Source organism: Gopherus evgoodei, chromosome 5 (assembly GCF_007399415.2).
Source record: "Gopherus evgoodei ecotype Sinaloan lineage chromosome 5, rGopEvg1_v1.p, whole genome shotgun sequence".
NCBI lineage: Eukaryota > Metazoa > Chordata > Testudines > Testudinidae > Gopherus > Gopherus evgoodei.
Genome location: NC_044326.1, coordinates 116,330,493 through 116,349,738, shown reverse-complemented (window position 1 = coordinate 116,349,738; position 19,246 = coordinate 116,330,493). Strand labels below are relative to the sequence as shown.

At 43.6% G+C, this 19,246-nt stretch overlaps 2 protein-coding genes across 4 annotated transcripts; one reads left to right on the top strand and one right to left on the bottom strand.

Moving 5' to 3' along the window:
• Window positions 1-2: 2 nt before the first annotated feature.
• On the top strand, window positions 3-6,571 carry LOC115652551 (TRAF-interacting protein with FHA domain-containing protein A-like). 3 transcript variants are annotated; one of them, XM_030564716.1, is made up of 3 exons: window positions 26-176; window positions 2,106-2,214; window positions 4,552-6,571. In XM_030564716.1, the coding sequence occupies exon 3, from the start codon at window positions 4,571-4,573 to the stop codon at window positions 5,129-5,131; it is 561 nt and encodes a 186-aa protein (XP_030420576.1). In that variant the 5' UTR covers window positions 26-176; window positions 2,106-2,214; window positions 4,552-4,570; the 3' UTR covers window positions 5,132-6,571. The 3 variants fall into 3 exon arrangements, 2 of the variants coding, with proteins under 2 accessions (XP_030420576.1, XP_030420575.1); XR_004000679.1 differs by lacking the exons at window positions 2,106-2,214; window positions 4,552-6,571 and adding an exon at window positions 739-1,037 and having other exon boundaries at window positions 3-176; XM_030564715.1 differs by lacking the exon at window positions 2,106-2,214.
• A 174-nt stretch (window positions 6,572-6,745) lies between these two features.
• LOC115652552 (TRAF-interacting protein with FHA domain-containing protein A-like) lies at window positions 6,746-13,645 on the bottom strand. Its single transcript, XM_030564717.1, has 2 exons — window positions 13,199-13,645; window positions 6,746-8,822 (listed from the first exon to the last, which is right to left on the bottom strand). Exon 2 carries the CDS (start codon window positions 8,801-8,803, stop codon window positions 8,243-8,245), a length of 561 nt encoding a protein of 186 aa, XP_030420577.1. The 5' UTR covers window positions 8,804-8,822; window positions 13,199-13,645; the 3' UTR covers window positions 6,746-8,242.
• Window positions 13,646-19,246: the final 5,601 nt, after the last annotated feature.

Genomic DNA, 19,246 nt, shown 5'->3' with positions numbered 1-19,246 from the left:
GGTGCAGCTGCTTCCCCCCCCCCCCCCGACAAGCAATGGGAGGAGAGTGCGGGGGAAACCTGTCCTGTGGCAGCTCTGCACTAAAAGACTCGAGTGCTTGCGCCGAGCAAGCTGCGGGCGCGGGCTCTTGTTTAGCTCCCCCGACACCGCGCTGCGCTTTGGGTCCCCCGGCAGAGGTGAGCGCCCCGAGCTGGCGGATGCCTATTGCCGCTAGCTCTTTCCCGGGGGCAGTTTGAGCAGGGTGGCTGGGAGCGGTGGGAATAGGGGGACAGACAGCGGCGGGGGCTGCGCCACAAGCAGAGTGTGTGTGTGTCTGGGGGCGGGGAGAATCAGTGGGGATGGGCTGGTTTGGGGGTGCAAAGGGGGCGTGCAATGACCTGCGCCCGTGGAAGGCAGCGGGAGTTGCCGCCGCTCCTTGGAGCGGGGCGGAGGGCAGCTGGTGACACGGCGCGGCAGGGGACTTCCCACTGGCAGCACATGGCGTAGCGCAGCTCTGCGCCTTCAGGACCCCGCTGCGCTGTGCAAGCCAGACGCGCAAGCGGCAAAGCCAGGCGGAGGCGCGTTTACATTTGGATGCGCTGTGAGCGGCAGCTCGTGGGCTAACGAAATGGGCGTCTTGGGGGCTGGTTTTGCAGCTGCAAGGAGAAGAATTTCCCACTAGCAGGTGGCAGCCAAGGGGCCGGGCCGAGAGCACTTTTTCCCTGCCATTGCCGCTGAGGGGCTCTTTCTTGTTCACAGACAGATTGGCGTGGGACTGTGCATTGACCTGCTGCCCTCATCCCGTTAGTACAGCTTCCTTTTTGCTCCGGTGAAGCGATACCTCCTCCCGCAAAAGATCCGTGCCAACCGATCTGCGGTGGGATGGAGCTTGGAGGGGCGGCTCTTCTGCGATTTAAGGGCGTGTGCCTGTTGCTGTTGGAGGCAGTGGAAGTTTTGCTGTTGTCTTCAATAGGACAGGATCAAGCTCTTAACTGTCAGGACCCTGGATGTCTGTACTGGATCTAGCTGCACTGTCAACTCTCAGTAAATTTACTCTTATTAAAAACCCTACAAGGAAAAAACATAGCAAGATATGTTGGGGAAGATGTTTACTTTACTCTAGTTAATTCCCAGGCATTACGGGAAATTCTGTTCTTGGACCTGGTGACAGGTGTTCAACTCACCACTGCAGCAACCCCTGCTGGCCATCCTGGGAATTAGTTCCGGGTTGCCAGTGTGCCCTTCTCAGGTGGTGTCTCACCCATCCTCACTCCTGTCTCTGCATCTAGGAACTGCATCGCTCCCTGGGCCCTGTAATCCTTTTCTGGACACAGGCCTCCAGCTGTGCCCCACTCAGTTCTTTCCTCCCTTCCAGGGGGCCACCAGTCCTCAGTCCAGCCACTTGCCTTACTGGCAGACTGCACTCCAGGTTTTAGCTGCTCCTCTCAGTAGCAAACTTCACTTCATACAGTGGCTATGCCCCTCACTGGCAAATGGAGACAAAAGGAGGAAGAGAGAAGATTTATTATGGCCTCTATTAGGAATTTATATCTTGTAAGGGGTGGGGTGGGAGGGGGATGGTAGACCTGATGGTTTAACTAGTTTGTTCCCTTTCTAAGTTTTGTGAGATTTAATGGAGTCAGAATTGTTTTCAAAACAGTTGTATCATTATTATTTTCACCTCTTGATGCTTGTTTTATTTGTCAATAGAAAAAGTTTGACTACCAGAGAAAATTTTGTTCTTAGAAATTTTCTTTTGTGGGGTGGGTGTATGGGCAGCCTAACCCTTCAATAAAAGACTCACAAATTCCCATGCCTGGTGATGTTAACAGTCAGTGCCCTAAGAAAGTTGTGTGGATTTTTTGCTGATGGATTTGTGCGGAGTGTAAGGGGATATGAGACAAGTATGCACACTCCAAATGTGAAAATGACACCAAGGGTTCAACACTGTAGTCCTGTGTATGTAAAACTCTTGCTAAAGGCTGGGATTGTTTTGCCTCCATCAGAACTTGGCCCCAACTGGGCAAGAGTTTACATGCATATTTCCATGCAAAATTCAAAATCCATATCTTTTAAAAAAAATACTCTATCGTGGCACCATGGAAAAGATTTTGCTCCCCTTGCAGCCCTGTCTAATCTACATGCAACATTTTGAACAAAACACACAGGCCTGCATTGGCATGTCACAGTCACATCTGCAAATTCTTCTGAATACGCTCCTACACTCGAAAGACAGTAAGTATTACTGATGCACCTCCAACTGAGTTAGGAGCAGACTGATGCAATGTAGAGTTTTCCACTTGTAAGTTACAGATTCAAATCTGTTTCAAAGTCAGGCACGACTGAAAGTTGCTTTTCATAAGCACCAAAATCATCTTAGAAAGAATTATAATTGCATATTGCAGTTTTATAATTTTACCCAAAATCATCTATATTGTTTTCAAGATGGGCTGGGGGAAAGCATAATTATTTACAGGAGTTATAAACAGCCTAGTAATCAGAATTAACTTGAAATTAATTTTTCTTAACATTTAGGCTTTGCTTACAATGGCTAGGACAGCCATATCAGCACGACTCTAGCAAGTAATGTTTAAGTAGAGTTCACTAATGTGATTTCCCTGGCCAGATTTATCCAGCACTGAAATGGGAGATGTTTTGTGCCTGAGCTGTTGCTTTGTAAGAAAAAGCATTGTGCCTTGTTCTGAATATCAATTAAGGAAGGAAAATAAGGAAAATCTCTCCAGAGGTCTTGAGATATAAATATGGTATCCTCCAAATACTGGCATCACAGAAAGGTGTCATAGTACCAGTAATCCGTTCTTTGTGTATTTAGAGATTAAAGTTGTGCAATCTTATGCTTTGAAAGGTAATCATAGGTCAGAATCCATATCACAATGATGCTTCACGTAGCAATAAAATGCAATAGACTGAACTGTAAACTGCTTTTAGTAATGACGACTCAAATGCAATGAATAACACTGATTATGCACCTCATAGTGAAATGTACGTATCAGTTAAGTGATGAACTTATTTGGATGGAGGAGGAAATACCATTTCACACAATGCTCAATTAACTTGTGGTACTTTTTGCCACAAAATATGTGGCCAAGAGTTAAATATGATATTTATGTGGACAAGAACATCCAGAATTACAGTAGCACATTAAAAACTAGAACAAGGAGTTTTGAAAGGGATACACCCTACCCCGTATTTCCAGGCATGAGCCACCTACTCATTAATAGGGTTTAGAAAGAAACTTTCTCTCTGGACAGACTTCCATAACTGCAGTTTTTCTTGCATCTTCCTCTAATGAAACTAGTGTTGGCCACTGTTAGAGACAGGATACTGGGCTAGATGAACCACAAGTCTGATTCAGTATGGCAAATCCTCTTTCCCATTTTGTTGGAGAAAGCAGGGGGATTTTCACGCCCACTTTAAATTCATTTTTGATATTTGTAACGTATTACATACAGCAGCTATTCCTTAATGAGATTTCAAAAGGTAAGGTTTGTGTCAGTGAGTAGTTCTGAAAATGCTGATGTTCTTCTGAGCTCCTACTTGACTGTTCTACCATGGATAAATACTGAAGTAGTCATTAGGCCAGAGAGAGGGAGAAAGGGAACCCATCTGGGAAGTGCAAGACTGAGGGACCTGTCCAATTACACTTTCATTATTTAGCTGGTGTGCCACTGTTTCAAAACAGGAGACCAAGGAAACCCTACAGCACAATGTCCCACAGCATAGTGATTAGAGAGCTCTGAGACCTCTGTTCAAATCCTCTCCCCACCCTCTGGAAAAGGGAATTGAACCTGAGTTTCCCACATCTCAGGCAAACTGTACTTGTACTTGTCGCATTTCATATTGTCAAAGGAATATAATCAATAGTGATATTAACAAATACTATGTAATAGTTCCAATATGGGTCTTTGAGGTCTACAAAACAAGTGTTTAGGCTTCCAATTGTGTATCACCAAAATGTTTCTTCAAAGGTGAACTCATTTAGTAAGATACTTATAATAGGGGCAGAACTAGTTAATATATTTGCATAGTTTCATGCAAAGATCTCAAAAAAAATTAAAAATATTAAGGAAGTTTCTTAACAGCCTGTACTTATGGTTGTATGCTGTGTTGTAGACATGTCCATCCCAGGATGTTAGCGAGACAAGGTGGGTGAGGTAATATCTTTTATCGGACCAACTTCTGTTTGTGAGAGAGACAAACTTTTGCTCTTACACAGAACTTGGTCCGATAAAAGATATTACCTCACCCACCTTGTCTCTGTACTTATCCTCATTTTACAGATGGGAGACCAAAGCACATAGAGGCTTTGGACCTGTCCAGAGCCACAAGTCAATGGCAAAACTGGAAATAGAACTATTGTGATTAAGCTGTAGTTCTTCACTCCCAATCCTATGCTCAAGATGCTAGACTATGTTTACTACCCATGGTTCTCTATAAAACAAGTACACATTAATTAATCAGTAGTATGTAAAGTTCTTTAAATGATGCCAGTTTCAAGTGGATTTTTTTGGTATTGCAATAATTCCATGTTTCTTTCTTTCATTCTTGTAGTCTGAGAAGGATCATCATCATGAGCTCCATGGAAGAAGTGGAAACTGAAGAGACAGTAACTTGTCTCCATATAACTTTGTACCATCCTTGCCAAGAAGAAAAGCAGGTGTTTCGCAGCTTAAAATTCCACAAGCGAGAACGGTGCAGGGTAGATGACATGGCAAAGTTTGGCCGAGATTCTAACATCTGCCATTATAATTTAATGGATACCCGTGTTTCCCGGGTTCAGTTTACCCTGCAGTTTTTCAGACAACTCAACAGCTCAGAACTTGGTTTTGAGATAAAGAACATGAGCAAAAAGACCAAGCTAATTGTGGACAATGTGGAACTGGACTATCTAAACAAAATTGACCTGCCATGGAAATGCATCATTCGCTTTGGAGACTACCAACTCTTAATGCAAAGACAAGATGGGGAATCACTGGATTATTTTGAGACTTGCTTTGAGTTGGCCCAAGCTTCACTTTTGCAAGAGAGACACCTGCCTTTACTGCAGCCCATACCCGAGTGTGGCATTTCTCCTTCTTTGGTCTATTCCCAGGGAGTAAGACCAGTAGAAATGGATGAAAATGATTTGTGATAGAAGGGAGAAGGTTGCTTTCAACAGTGTGCAATACCTAATTCAGTATAACTTCAGGGGACCAAATCTTATCTCCTCAGTACACTGCATTTATGTTGCTTTCCATAGTTTTCACTGCTGTGTTATGTATTCTTCCTCTTGCACACTGTTTAAACATATCAGAACTTACTCATTTACAAATGTCATTAGACCTGCATCATCTTTATTTAGTGTCCATCCTGTCTCCTCCCCTCCACTGTCTTATCACCTTCTATGTTTGTCTGTGGTAACCCCCAATCAGAGTTAGTGGATCTTTGCATGGGCCTAAAGGATCATGGTAGCAGATCCAACTGTAGGACTGGGGCCATACAGGATAAGCTCTTTCAGACAGGGTCTACCTGCCCTATAGTGCTGCTATTTGGCCAGCTGTCCTGTCAATGCTCCCTGCCTCACTTTCCCCAAGTGGGATATCGGTAAGTTAAGAGGCGTTATTTAGGGAATAGCATCCCTCTGAGGGGTCTAGTTTATTGACCAGAGCCTAAATGAGCATGCATCCAAAACTTCACTCCAGTGTCTTAGCTGGGAGACAGTCAATCTTAATTTATCCATCCCACCTGAGTTCACCAGTCCACTCCAGCAGCTCTCTCTGTCTAGGCTTCTTGCCACTATCTGGTAAGAATTCTTTCCCCAGACTCAGATCTGTCACCCGTAGCTCTTCTCTGTAGCTGCATGTAGTTTCTGACAGATACAGGGAATGGCCAGGCTAAGAGTGCACCTTCTAGGCTCCTGTCTCTGGTAAGGTCTCCTCAGGGGGCTTCCTGTCTCCAGGAACCCCTTCCTGGACTTGTTGCTCTGGTGAACTTCCTGGCTCTAGAAACCATCTCAGCTGATGACTGGTGACCCTTTGGCAGGGTCATTAGCTAATCAGTTGTCAGCTAGGTGCATACGGATTTCATTACCTCCAGGTGGCTTTGAGTTGGCTTGTTCTCCCTTTCAGGAGCTTGTCCTGGGTAGGCTGGTCTCTGACTCTCCTGAAAGGGCCAGCCCCGGTAACACAGGGTGAGTCGATGTCTGTCTGTCTCTCTCTCTCATACATATGTATGTATATATTTAATTATCTCTGTCAAACATGGTGCAAAATCCTGGCTTTATAAATAAACCACAAGTGGCCAGGATTAATATACAAATTTGTTATATTGCATTATTAACTTTGATACTGAAGTGCAATCTGTATTCAGACTGAGATCCATTTTCAACCCTAACATTAAAACTTTTTTTATTTATATTTTGTGAAAATGGAGCTATTTAATTGGTAAATTGTTTGAGGTTAAATATTTCTTCTAATCCTAAAGTGAGCAGAATGTGCTATAATAAAAATGCTGTTATCTTCAAAGATGTGAGTGTAAATAAAACAATGTGAATGTCCAGTTGAGATTTTATTAAAAATGTTTGCTCGCCTTATTTTGTCCTCATGTGTGGTTTATAGCTTGTAAGCACAGCTATATGAGGGCATATTATTCTGAGATCTCAAGCTTTATTGCCAATTGTTCAGCATCAAAAGAACTGATTTACACTTGGTGATGAGCATTGTTTCAAGATCATGCTATCAGAGAAATAGAGTACCTGCAATAATTCCATCTGGAGACCTACAACAACATTAGCCACATAGATATGCATTTTTAAATTTTAATTCACGCAGAGTGTGTAATCCCCTGTGCAACAGCTGCTTATCCCACAAACTTCAGGGCTCTGGCTCTACTTACTTCAATTCAGTTCTGGCCCTGAGGGCTGCCTCAAGTTGCTCCCCTGCTGTCACAAACTCTGGGTCTCCTTAGGAGCACAGAACTGCCAAAGCACAGGTCTCCCCCAGCCACATCCCAGTCCCCTCCCTCTGTATCCTCAGCATATCCTCTGTGCCTGGAGATCCTCTGGAGGGCATACAGAAGTTCCCTGCATTGGGTGGCTTTCATGCCTATCCTGTTCGCCTTCTACACCAGCTTAGCTGGCACAATGGGACTGCAGGATAATGTTGAATAGGGCCCAGATAGTTGAGCACTGAATAAAATGAGGAGTGGGTTTATCTAAGAGTGCATGCTCTCACTTCAGATGGAAATTTCAGGTAAAAGAATGTTTGGGGAAACAGCAAAGGAAATGCTTAAACAATTACAAATTGGCACTATAGATCATTGTGGCAAAGAGTTTCTAGCTGTGATTTCTAAGCAGGTACATGTTGATTTCAAACCTCTTTTGCCTACACAATGCAACCACAGAGCATGCAATGTCTATGCTAGAAATTGAGCCATGTTTGAAACTTGGGGCCAAACTCTATACTTCCATCTCATTTGGACCTCAGTATCTAACATGGCTCCTCCAGGATTTCCCATCAAATATGGTTGTCTGCTAAGGTGGAGAGGGTCAGACGGCTCCATTTTTGTTAGAACTGAGCCTCGACCACCATCTTGATTCCATTTTTATTCAATTATGGATAACGTTGAAATACATTCCTAAATTTTAAAGGGGATTAAATGAACCAGCTAAAAGGATTTAGGTAGAGAGGATGCTGGAAATCATAGTTAGCATTGCTATGTTACAAGAAAAGCTCAGAGATGCTTTTAAGATTACACTGGATTGGGTGGGTAGGGAGTATCACTCAACACTAAGCTGAAGATAAAGAGACACCTAACAGCTTTGTTTCAGTTTTTTTAAAAGTCTCTGTGTGACACACAAGGGCATTGTAATTTAGTAGAGGGACTTATTAAGTCATAAACATTTGGTTTTGAAAATTGTATATACCTTGATATAACACCAGCTGATATAACATGAATTTGGATATAACAAGGTAAAGCAGTGCTCTGATTGGGGGTTACCACAGACAAACATAGAAGGTGATAAGACAGTGGAGGGGAGGAGACAGGATGGACACTAAATAAAGATGATGCAGGTCTAATGACATTTGTAAATGAGTAAGTTCTGATATGTTTAAACAGTGTGCAAGAGGAAGAATACATAACACAGCAGTGGCAACTATGGAAAGCAACATAAATGCAGTGTACTGAGGAGATAAGATTTGGTCCCCTGAAGTTATACTGAATTAGGTATTACACACTGTTGAAAGCAACCTTCTCCCTTCTATCACAAATCATTTTCATCCATTTCTACTGGTCTTACTCCCTGGGAATAGACCAAAGAAGGAGAAATGCCACACTCGGGTATGGGCTGCAGTAAAGGCAGGTGTCTCTCTTGCAAAAGTGAAGCTTGGGCCAACTCAAAGCAAGTCTCAAAATAATCCAGTGATTCCCCATCTTGTCTTTGCATTAAGAGTTGGTAGTCTCCAAAGCGAATGATGCATTTCCATGGCAGGTCAATTTTGTTTAGATAGTCCAGTTCCACATTGTCCACAATTAGCTTGGTCTTTTTGCTCATGTTCTTTATCTCAAAACCAAGTTCTGAGCTGTTGAGTTGTCTGAAAAACTGCAGGGTAAACTGAACCCGGGAAACATGGGTATCCATTAAATTATAATGGCAGATGTTAGAATCTCGGCCAAACTTTGCCATGTCATCTACCCTGCACCGTTCTCGCTTGTGGAATTTTAAGCTGCGAAACACCTGCTTTTCTTCTTGGCAAGGATGGTACAAAGTTATATGGAGACAAGTTACTGTCTCTTCAGTTTCCACTTCTTCCATGGAGCTCATGATGATGATCCTTCTCAGACTACAAGAATGAAAGAAAGAAACATGGAATTATTGCAATACCAAAAAAATCCACTTGAAACTGGCATCATTTAAAGAACTTTACATACTACTGATTAATTAATGTGTACTTGTTTTATAGAGAACCATGGGTAGTAAACATAGTCTAGCATCTTGAGCATAGGATTGGGAGTGAAGAACTACAGCTTAATCACAATAGTTCTATTTCCAGTTTTGCCATTGACTTGTGGCTCTGGACAGGTCCAAAGCCTCTATGTGCTTTGGTCTCCCATCTGTAAAATGAGGATAAGTACAGAGACAAGGTGGGTGAGGTAATATCTTTTATCGGACCAAGTTCTGTGTAAGAGCAAAAGTTTGTCTCTCTCACAAACAGAAGTTGGTCCGATAAAAGATATTACCTCACCCACCTTGTCTCGCTAACATCCTGGGATGGACATGTCTACAACACAGCATACAACCATAAGTACAGGCTGTTAAGAAACTTCCTTAATATTTTTAATTTTTTTTGAGATCTTTGCATGAAACTATGCAAATATATTAACTAGTTCTGCCCCTATTATAAGTATCTTACTAAATGAGTTCACCTTTGAAGAAACATTTTGGTGATACACAATTGGAAGCCTAAACACTTGTTTTGTAGACCTCAAAGACCCATATTGGAACTATTACATAGTATTTGTTAATATCACTATTGATTATATTCCTTTGACAATATGAAATGCGACAAGTACAAGTACAGTTTGCCTGAGATGTGGGAAACTCAGGTTCAATTCCCTTTTCCAGAGGGTGGGGAGAGGATTTGAACAGAGGTCTCAGAGCTCTCTAATCACTATGCTGTGGGACATTGTGCTGTAGGGTTTCCTTGGTCTCCTGTTTTGAAACAGTGGCACACCAGCTAAATAATGAAAGTGTAATTGGACAGGTCCCTCAGTCTTGCACTTCCCAGATGGGTTCCCTTTCTCCCTCTCTCTGGCCTAATGACTACTTCAGTATTTATCCATGGTAGAACAGTCAAGTAGGAGCTCAGAAGAACATCAGCATTTTCAGAACTACTCACTGACACAAACCTTACCTTTTGAAATCTCATTAAGGAATAGCTGCTGTATGTAATACGTTACAAATATCAAAAATGAATTTAAAGTGGGCGTGAAAATCCCCCTGCTTTCTCCAACAAAAATGGGAAAGAGGATTTGCCATACTGAATCAGACTTGTGGTTCATCTAGCCCAGTATCCTGTCTCTAACAGTGGCCAACACTAGTTTCATTAGAGGAAGATGCAAGAAAAACTGCAGTTATGGAAGTCTGTCCAGAGAGAAAGTTTCTTTCTAAACCCTATTAATGAGTAGGTGGCTCATGCCTGGAAATACGGGGTAGGGTATATCCCTTTCAAAACTCCTTGTTCTAGTTTTTAATGTGCTACTGTAATTCTGGATGTTCTTGTCCACATAAATATCATATTTAACTCTTGGCCACATATTTTGTGGCAAAAAGTACCACAAGTTAATTGAGCATTGTGTGAAATGGTATTTCCTCCTCCATCCAAATAAGTTCATCACTTAACTGATACGTACATTTCACTATGAGGTGCATAATCAGTGTTATTCATTGCATTTGAGTCGTCATTACTAAAAGCAGTTTACAGTTCAGTCTATTGCATTTTATTGCTACGTGAAGCATCATTGTGATATGGATTCTGACCTATGATTACCTTTCAAAGCATAAGATTGCACAACTTTAATCTCTAAATACACAAAGAACGGATTACTGGTACTATGACACCTTTCTGTGATGCCAGTATTTGGAGGATACCATATTTATATCTCAAGACCTCTGGAGAGATTTTCCTTATTTTCCTTCCTTAATTGATATTCAGAACAAGGCACAATGCTTTTTCTTACAAAGCAACAGCTCAGGCACAAAACATCTCCCATTTCAGTGCTGGATAAATCTGGCCAGGGAAATCACATTAGTGAACTCTACTTAAACATTACTTGCTAGAGTCGTGCTGATATGGCTGTCCTAGCCATTGTAAGCAAAGCCTAAATGTTAAGAAAAATTAATTTCAAGTTAATTCTGATTACTAGGCTGTTTATAACTCCTGTAAATAATTATGCTTTCCCCCAGCCCATCTTGAAAACAATATAGATGATTTTGGGTAAAATTATAAAACTGCAATATGCAATTATAATTCTTTCTAAGATGATTTTGGTGCTTATGAAAAGCAACTTTCAGTCGTGCCTGACTTTGAAACAGATTTGAATCTGTAACTTACAAGTGGAAAACTCTACATTGCATCAGTCTGCTCCTAACTCAGTTGGAGGTGCATCAGTAATACTTACTGTCTTTCGAGTGTAGGAGCGTATTCAGAAGAATTTGCAGATGTGACTGTGACATGCCAATGCAGGCCTGTGTGTTTGTTCAAAATGTTGCATGTAGATTAGACAGGGCTGCAAGGGGAGCAAAATCTTTTCCATGGTGCCACGATAGAGTATTTTTTAAAAAGATATGGATTTTGAATTTTGCATGGAAATATGCATGTAAACTCTTGCCCAGTTGGGGCCAAGTTCTGATGGAGGCAAAACAATCCCAGCCTTTAGCAAGAGTTTTACATACACAGGACTACAGTGTTGAACCCTTGGTGTCATTTTCACATTTGGAGTGTGCATACTTGTCTCATATCCCCTTACACTCCGCACAAATCCATCAGCAAAAAATCCACACAACTTTCTTAGGGCACTGACTGTTAACATCACCAGGCATGGGAATTTGTGAGTCTTTTATTGAAGGGTTATGCTGCCCATACACCCACCCCACAAAAGAAAATTTCTAAGAACAAAATTTTCTCTGGTAGTCAAACTTTTTCTATTGACAAATAAAACAAGCATCAAGAGGTGAAAATAATAATGATACAACTGTTTTGAAAACAATTCTGACTCCATTAAATCTCACAAAACTTAGAAAGGGAACAAACTAGTTAAACCATCAGGTCTACCATCCCCCTCCCACCCCACCCCTTACAAGATATAAATTCCTAATAGAGGCCATAATAAATCTTCTCTCTTCCTCCTTTTGTCTCCATTTGCCAGTGAGGGGCATAGCCACTGTATGAAGTGAAGTTTGCTACTGAGAGGAGCAGCTAAAACCTGGAGTGCAGTCTGCCAGTAAGGCAAGTGGCTGGACTGAGGACTGGTGGCCCCCTGGAAGGGAGGAAAGAACTGAGTGGGGCACAGCTGGAGGCCTGTGTCCAGAAAAGGATTACAGGGCCCAGGGAGCGATGCAGTTCCTAGATGCAGAGACAGGAGTGAGGATGGGTGAGACACCACCTGAGAAGGGCACACTGGCAACCCGGAACTAATTCCCAGGATGGCCAGCAGGGGTTGCTGCAGTGGTGAGTTGAACACCTGTCACCAGGTCCAAGAACAGAATTTCCCGTAATGCCTGGGAATTAACTAGAGTAAAGTAAACATCTTCCCCAACATATCTTGCTATGTTTTTTCCTTTGTAGGGTTTTTTAATAAGAGTAAATTTACTGAGAGTTGACAGTGCAGCTAGATCCAGTACAGACATCCAGGGTCCTGACAGTTAAGAGCTTGATCCTGTCCTATTGAAGACAACAGCAAAACTTCCACTGCCTCCAACAGCAACAGGCACACGCCCTTAAATCGCAGAAGAGCCGCCCCTCCAAGCTCCATCCCACCGCAGATCGGTTGGCACGGATCTTTTGCGGGAGGAGGTATCGCTTCACCGGAGCAAAAAGGAAGCTGTACTAACGGGATGAGGGCAGCAGGTCAATGCACAGTCCCACGCCAATCTGTCTGTGAACAAGAAAGTGCCCCTCAGCGGCAATGGCAGGGAAAAAGTGCTCTCGGCCCGGCCCCTTGGCTGCCACCTGCTAGTGGGAAATTCTTCTCCTTGCAGCTGCAAAACCAGCCCCCAAGACGCCCATTTCGTTAGCCCACGAGCTGCCGCTCACAGCGCATCCAAATGTAAACGCGCCTCCGCCTGGCTTTGCCGCTTGCGCGTCTGGCTTGCACAGCGCAGCGGGGTCCTGAAGGCGCAGAGCTGCGCTACGCCATGTGCTGCCAGTGGGAAGTCCCCTGCCGCGCCGTGTCACCAGCTGCCCTCCGCCCCGCTCCAAGGAGCGGCGGCAACTCCCGCTGCCTTCCACGGGCGCAGGTCATTGCACGCCCCCTTTGCACCCCCAAACCAGCCCATCCCCACTGATTCTCCCCGCCCCCAGACACACACACACTCTGCTTGTGGCGCAGCCCCCGCCGCTGTCTGTCCCCCTATTCCCACCGCTCCCAGCCACCCTGCTCAAACTGCCCCCGGGAAAGAGCTAGCGGCAATAGGCATCCGCCAGCTCGGGGCGCTCACCTCTGCCGGGGGACCCAAAGCGCAGCGCGGTGTCGGGGGAGCTAAACAAGAGCCCGCGCCCGCAGCTTGCTCGGCGCAAGCACTCGAGTCTTTTAGTGCAGAGCTGCCACAGGACAGGTTTCCCCCGCACTCTCCTCCCATTGCTTGTCGGGGGGGGGGGGGGGGAAGCAGCTGCACCATGGGACTTGTAGTTCGCAGCGCCAGGGCTTCCCGCTTCACTTGTAGCAGCCACCAACACAGCTCCCCCAGACTGACGGCTTCTCTTCGGCGAGTATAATGTAAGTGCCCAGCCCAGCGGTCAGCAATTCGGATAATTAAAGGGAGGGAAGGCAGCAACTTTAAAACAGGCTATGGTCTGACCCTCTGATCGCTGTGAATAACTCCTGTTGATGGCCGGCTCTGAAAGGCATTACACCAATGTATTTCCCTGTTATTGTGTCGCTGTGTTTTCTTTGCGCCTTTAGCATTTGTGTGTGGCTGATTCTGCCGTTTGTTTTGTCCACTCGTACAGTCGGTCAGTTTTCTTTGCTGGGGTTGTGGCGTTTCACACAGCAACGGACTGAGAAACATTTTAATAAAAACGAAAATGAGTGGAAAAGCTCCCAGAAACTGCCAGGGAGGAGTCAGGGCAGGTATAGTGCCTGAGACTACATTCCCACAATGGCAATGACCACATAATCATAGTAATTAAAATTGATCCATCTTGTAGAAAATTGTAAAGTTATATTTCTAATAGCAAAACAGACTGAGTCAAATGATCAGTTAATTGCTTTTGAACACCCTTTTGCATGTAAGCCGCTGAAAGACACTTCACTAGTTCTCAAGTGTATTTTTCCCCAGTTATTAACCACCCTTCACCACTAGACTTTATTTGGAAACAAACAAAATATCTGCTTATAATGTGGTATGCAGAATAAATGTCATTGTTAATAAGCTATCCATTTACATTTTAAAATCGGAAGTAAATTGAAAACTGGGCAGGTTACTTCAAATGAACTACCCAACTAAATTAACCAAAGACCTGTACATTTAGCAATGCAATGTGAGACAGGACACTGCTCCACAGGACTGTTCACTGAGGAGGAGGAGAAGGAGGAATCTTTGTTAATGAAACTTTATGGTTAAGATCATAAACCCATTGTGACACTGCACCCCTTATTCTTCATAGTGATATTACTATGATATGACTGTAGTATAATGATGCATTTTATGCAAGATGGGTAATGTAAGATGTCACTGGAAAAGTTATGGTCTGCTGAATATGATTATCCTATATGTATGCTTGTATCATATTTGTATCTGACTGTAGCGAGGCAGTGCGGCTCCCCTCCTCCCCAGAGAGGGTCGAGCCCCGTCAGATGGCAAAAGGGGCAGGGCCACTGAGCAGTAGTCCCGCCCCTCAGAGGGTCAGGAGGCACCCCGAAAGTATAAAAGCAGGCCTTCAGCCCTCAGTGGGAGCCCTGCTGCCATCGGGAGTGGACCTGCTAGAGAGTGCTCCTGACTGGGGAGCTGTGGAGGCCCAGGGCTGTTGCCCTGACTGGCCAGAACTCCCCCGCTGTGCTGAGGAGCTGCCAGAGCTGCCCCACGCCTGCTACGATGAGGAGCTGCCGGAGCTGCCCCGTCCCTGCTACTACCCCGAGGAACCCCCGGACCAGGCCTGGCCGGACTTTCCTGAGGTACTACCGGATCTATCGCCCAGCCCTGGCTGGGAGGAGCCCATGCTACTAAGCTTCCCAGGGACTGATGGCCCCGATCAGGTAGGACCAGAGGGGGAAATAGGAAGTAGCCCGGGGGCAGCTGACCCCAGTCAGACTGCAAGTATGCTGGAACCCATGTCAGTGTGTTTCGGTCAGGATTCCTCACTGACCGTTAACGGCGTTAACCGCTGATAGGGCCCCGGGCTGGAACACAGTGGAGTGGGAGGGCCTGCGTTCCCCCTGCCACCCCTTCAAGGGTGGCAGACTCCCCCTTCCCTGGCCTGAGGAGGCCATCCACGGTGGTTGTCGCTCAGCCCCTGAGTCACAAGGGTCTGAGCTAGGGTACCTGTGGGTTTGGTGCCCCGCCCAAACCAAGAGCTGGGCCCCCTTTGACTGTGCCCGTGTTCGGTCCTACCTACAGGGTCCGAGCTGCCCGAACTGTTGACCGCTCAACCTCGAGGGCAGAGGCCCTCCGGCGACGCATAGTGAGGCAGTGCGGCTCCCCTCCTCCCCAGGGAGGGTCCAGCCCCGGCCGCGCACCGTCACACTGACGTTATGAATATTGGCTATGCATCTGTATTTCAAATGTAGTTATACCTGGGTGATGCCCACTAGGCATGATGCTTTCAGTCTAGATAGTGGGTGAAGAAGGGCCTGTTCAGGGTAATAATCCATTAGGGAAAACAGTAGGCCTCAGGAGAAGCTTATCCATCACCTGGTGAGCCATCCTGTGAACGCTGCAGTCTGTAAGTAATGGCTGCCATGGACTCAGCAAGGTATGCAAAGGTATGTAACCAGGCCATATGATCCATCTTGGGATGTCAGTGTTTTTCCATAAGCTGAGTTTCGCATACGGAGGGAACCCTTTTCCCTCCGTATGCTAAAGCTATCTAAGGCAGAGAATGACATCATCTGTTGGTCTTCACTCCCAACACAAGAAGATTCCTGGAAACACCTATGGAACAAAGACTGAACTGAGGGAAGTGCTGGACCCAGGCTAAAGGGATTTCTAGCCTGTGTATGAAAGACCTGGGGATTCCAAGCTGTAAAGCAAGTGTAGCTTGTCCCTCAAGAATCTGTTTTCTGCTTGTACCATCTCTCAGGGTGAGAGACTGGATATGAATTAGCAGTTTATCTAGTATGATCAGCTTAGTTTGCGTTTTTGTTTACTTACTAAGTAATCTGCTTTGATCTGTTTGCTACCACTTATAATCACTTAAAATCTATATTTTGTAGTTAATACATTTATTTTATGTTTTAATCTAAACGAGTGTGTTTGCAGTGAAGTGCTCAGGAATCCTAGCTCAGAGGGGCTGTTGAATTTCCTCCGCACATTGAGGGGAAGACAAACTGGATAATAAATTCATACTGGTTGGGATTTAGACCAGGGCAGGACAGTACAGCTCTGGGGACTTAGGCTGGGAAACCGGTTATTTTGGCTGTAGCCTCTCTACTGTTGGTTCATGCAGTAGCTGGTCAGAGCCTGCAGGTAACTACGGTTGGGTGTGTCCCTGCTTGTGAATGCTGGTGGAAGTATAAGCCCGGGAGCAGGTCTGCAGCTTGTCACAGCAGCACAGTGTGAGAGGGAGCCCAGGCTGGTGGGTCAGAGGGCTCAGTGGCGCCCCAGTTCCAGGTGGCACCCAGGGGGAACCCATCACACCCATAAAAGTCAGTAAAAACCAAAATTATATTTCCACAACAATCATTGCATATCCTCTTTCATAAGTAAAGCCTTTTGTATTACTCATTATGGTGGTAGCTTTGATTTTATAGTAAATACCACATGTTCAGCATGACTGAATAATATTTATTGCAACAAATATCCGAATTCCTTGACATCTGTAGGTTCAGAATCGCAGTCTACTGTTGCATTAAACACTGTTCTGACTTTAAGGCCCTGTGGGGGTGGAAGTTAAAAAAATGAGAGCATCTGTAAACACACATGTGCATATGTCTGAGTGTAGGGCGCATGATGAAGGCAGAATTAGGCTCTCTGTACAGTTTTCAATCTTCCCACGTTCATTTTGTAGTATCTAGTCTTCAATCAGTATCACTTAGTAAAGCACACAAGCTACTTTGGACTACATCCATTTCAAGTTTAAAACAAAACTAATGTTGATCTCCAGTCACAAAGGAATTACTGAACAAGTCTTTAAAAATGTGGAAATCACATCTTCAAATCCTGGGATAATTCAAAAACAGACAAACAAAATTGTACTAAACTTTACAGTGAGTGGGGGAAACAACCCACTTTGGGACTGGAAGTGAGTGTGCAGAAATTAATTTCAAATGGCAATTTTTCTAAAGCATTTTCATTTACAGGTGCTTAGTGTCTCTTCATTCATAATACTAGCAAGCAGTTTTGCTGGAACCCTGGTAACCACTAGATTTGAGCTTAGAACCTGAAATATGTATAGAGTCTTATCCAGTTTTCTTTATATGTATTTGTAGGATTGTCTCAAACTTCTCCCTCAAGGACTGGATTTGTCCATAATTCGTGAGGTTAGAAGGATTTCTACATTCAATTTGTTGTTTTACCATAACTGACAACTACTTTGGTTGTCTGCTTAGGGCACTGAATTTTTTAGTTGTACCACTTTCTTTAATAGCTTGTCTCAAAGACAGACAAAATTGGACTATGCAAGCAATACTCCCAGCTGATTGTGTAAAACAGGGGTCGGCAACCTTTCAGAAGTGATGTGCCGAGTCTTCATTTATTCACTCTAATTTAAGATTTTGGTGCCAGTAACATATTTTAACATTTTTAGAAGGTCTCTTTCTATAAGTCTATAGTATATAACTAAACTATTGTTATGTAAAGTAAATAAGGTTTGAAAAATGTTTAAGAAGCTTCATTTAAAATTAAATTAAATTAAAATGCAGAGCTCTCCGGACCGGTGGCCAGGACCCAGGCAGTGTGAGTGCCACAGAAAATCAGCTCGCGTGCCGCCTTCGGCACACATGCTATAGGTTGCCTACCCTTTGTGTAAAACATAAAGTAGATGTATTTATACCAGTACATATTAGAATCATATGAATTAATGTGATAAGTAAAATTTGTAAATGTTACCCTAATATGATCTAACACAGAAAAGGGAAACTCTCTTCAGTTCTTAGCTTACAAATAGATATTTGTGTCCTTAATTATGTGCAACTTTCAGCAATCACACCATGCTCAGACCTTCACGTGAGGTTTTCTCCAATGTGCTTTCACTTCACTGAGGTTCCAGACAAGATCTAGAACATATTGCTGTCCTTTAGAGTTCAATCTATGAGCCAAAGACTAAGCCCAGTCTTCTTGTGCTCAGGTCACCTCCAACTGCGCTCCTAACAGTGTATCCTAGTCACTGGCCCACATGCCCAGTATTGAATCCCTGCTGTCAAAAGTATTCAGAACTGGCCCGTTCTTTGACACTCCAGTGTCACCTCTGCAATGATTTGGACACAGAGAAATGCTCCATCGTAAAGTTATTACATCAAGGAAAACATATTTGTTTTGTAATTCTTCTATACAGAAAGACCCGCCACCCTTCAGAGTGTTTATATTGTAACGATTCTGCTTGTTAGGGAAACATTTAGGTTTGTTTGGCTGGTTGGGTTGTTTGGTTTTATACTTACAGCTTAATTAAGTTATTTGCCAACAGAGAATAAAAATAATTTTTCTTATGTTTTAAGAAGCAAATGCTGAGTCTGATCAAAGTTCACTGACTATTAGAGAAGAAAAATCCTTTCTTGGCTGGCAATCCATGTTCAGTCGAAAATAATATGTTTATTTCGAGTCCTGATGCAAACTTACTTGCATAATAAAAGTTCAGTTATAGCATCTTTCATCCAATGGTTTCCAAGCTTATTACAAAAATGAGTAGGTATTAATTACAGATACTTCTCTGTACCTTGGTTACTGTAAGTTACTTTCACAAGATCACACAGTGAGTGAGTTGCAGAGTAGGGAATAAATTCCAGCCTTAACTACTAGACAACCCTGCATCTCTCATACTATGTATGTGACAATATGATATCTGTGTGCCAAATCTTGTAATCTATACCTTTGTAATATTCCTGTTGAAATCAATGGATGTTATGCCTGAGTAAACTTTGCAGGATTTGACTCCATCTGAATAAATACTACAATATTATAAAACATATACTTAGATTAATATAAATAAACAAATTCCATACCATGGATGTTAAATATATTACTTCCTGTGGTGTACAGAAGTGTTTCATTGCTTTAGGTACATTTGGCTAGGTATGCAGCTTGTGCTCATTTAAAACAATTCTTGTGATGTAACTATTTGCTGTATGCAGTTTTTTGCTTGTATTTTTTTTAAAGCCTTACTTCAGAGAGAAT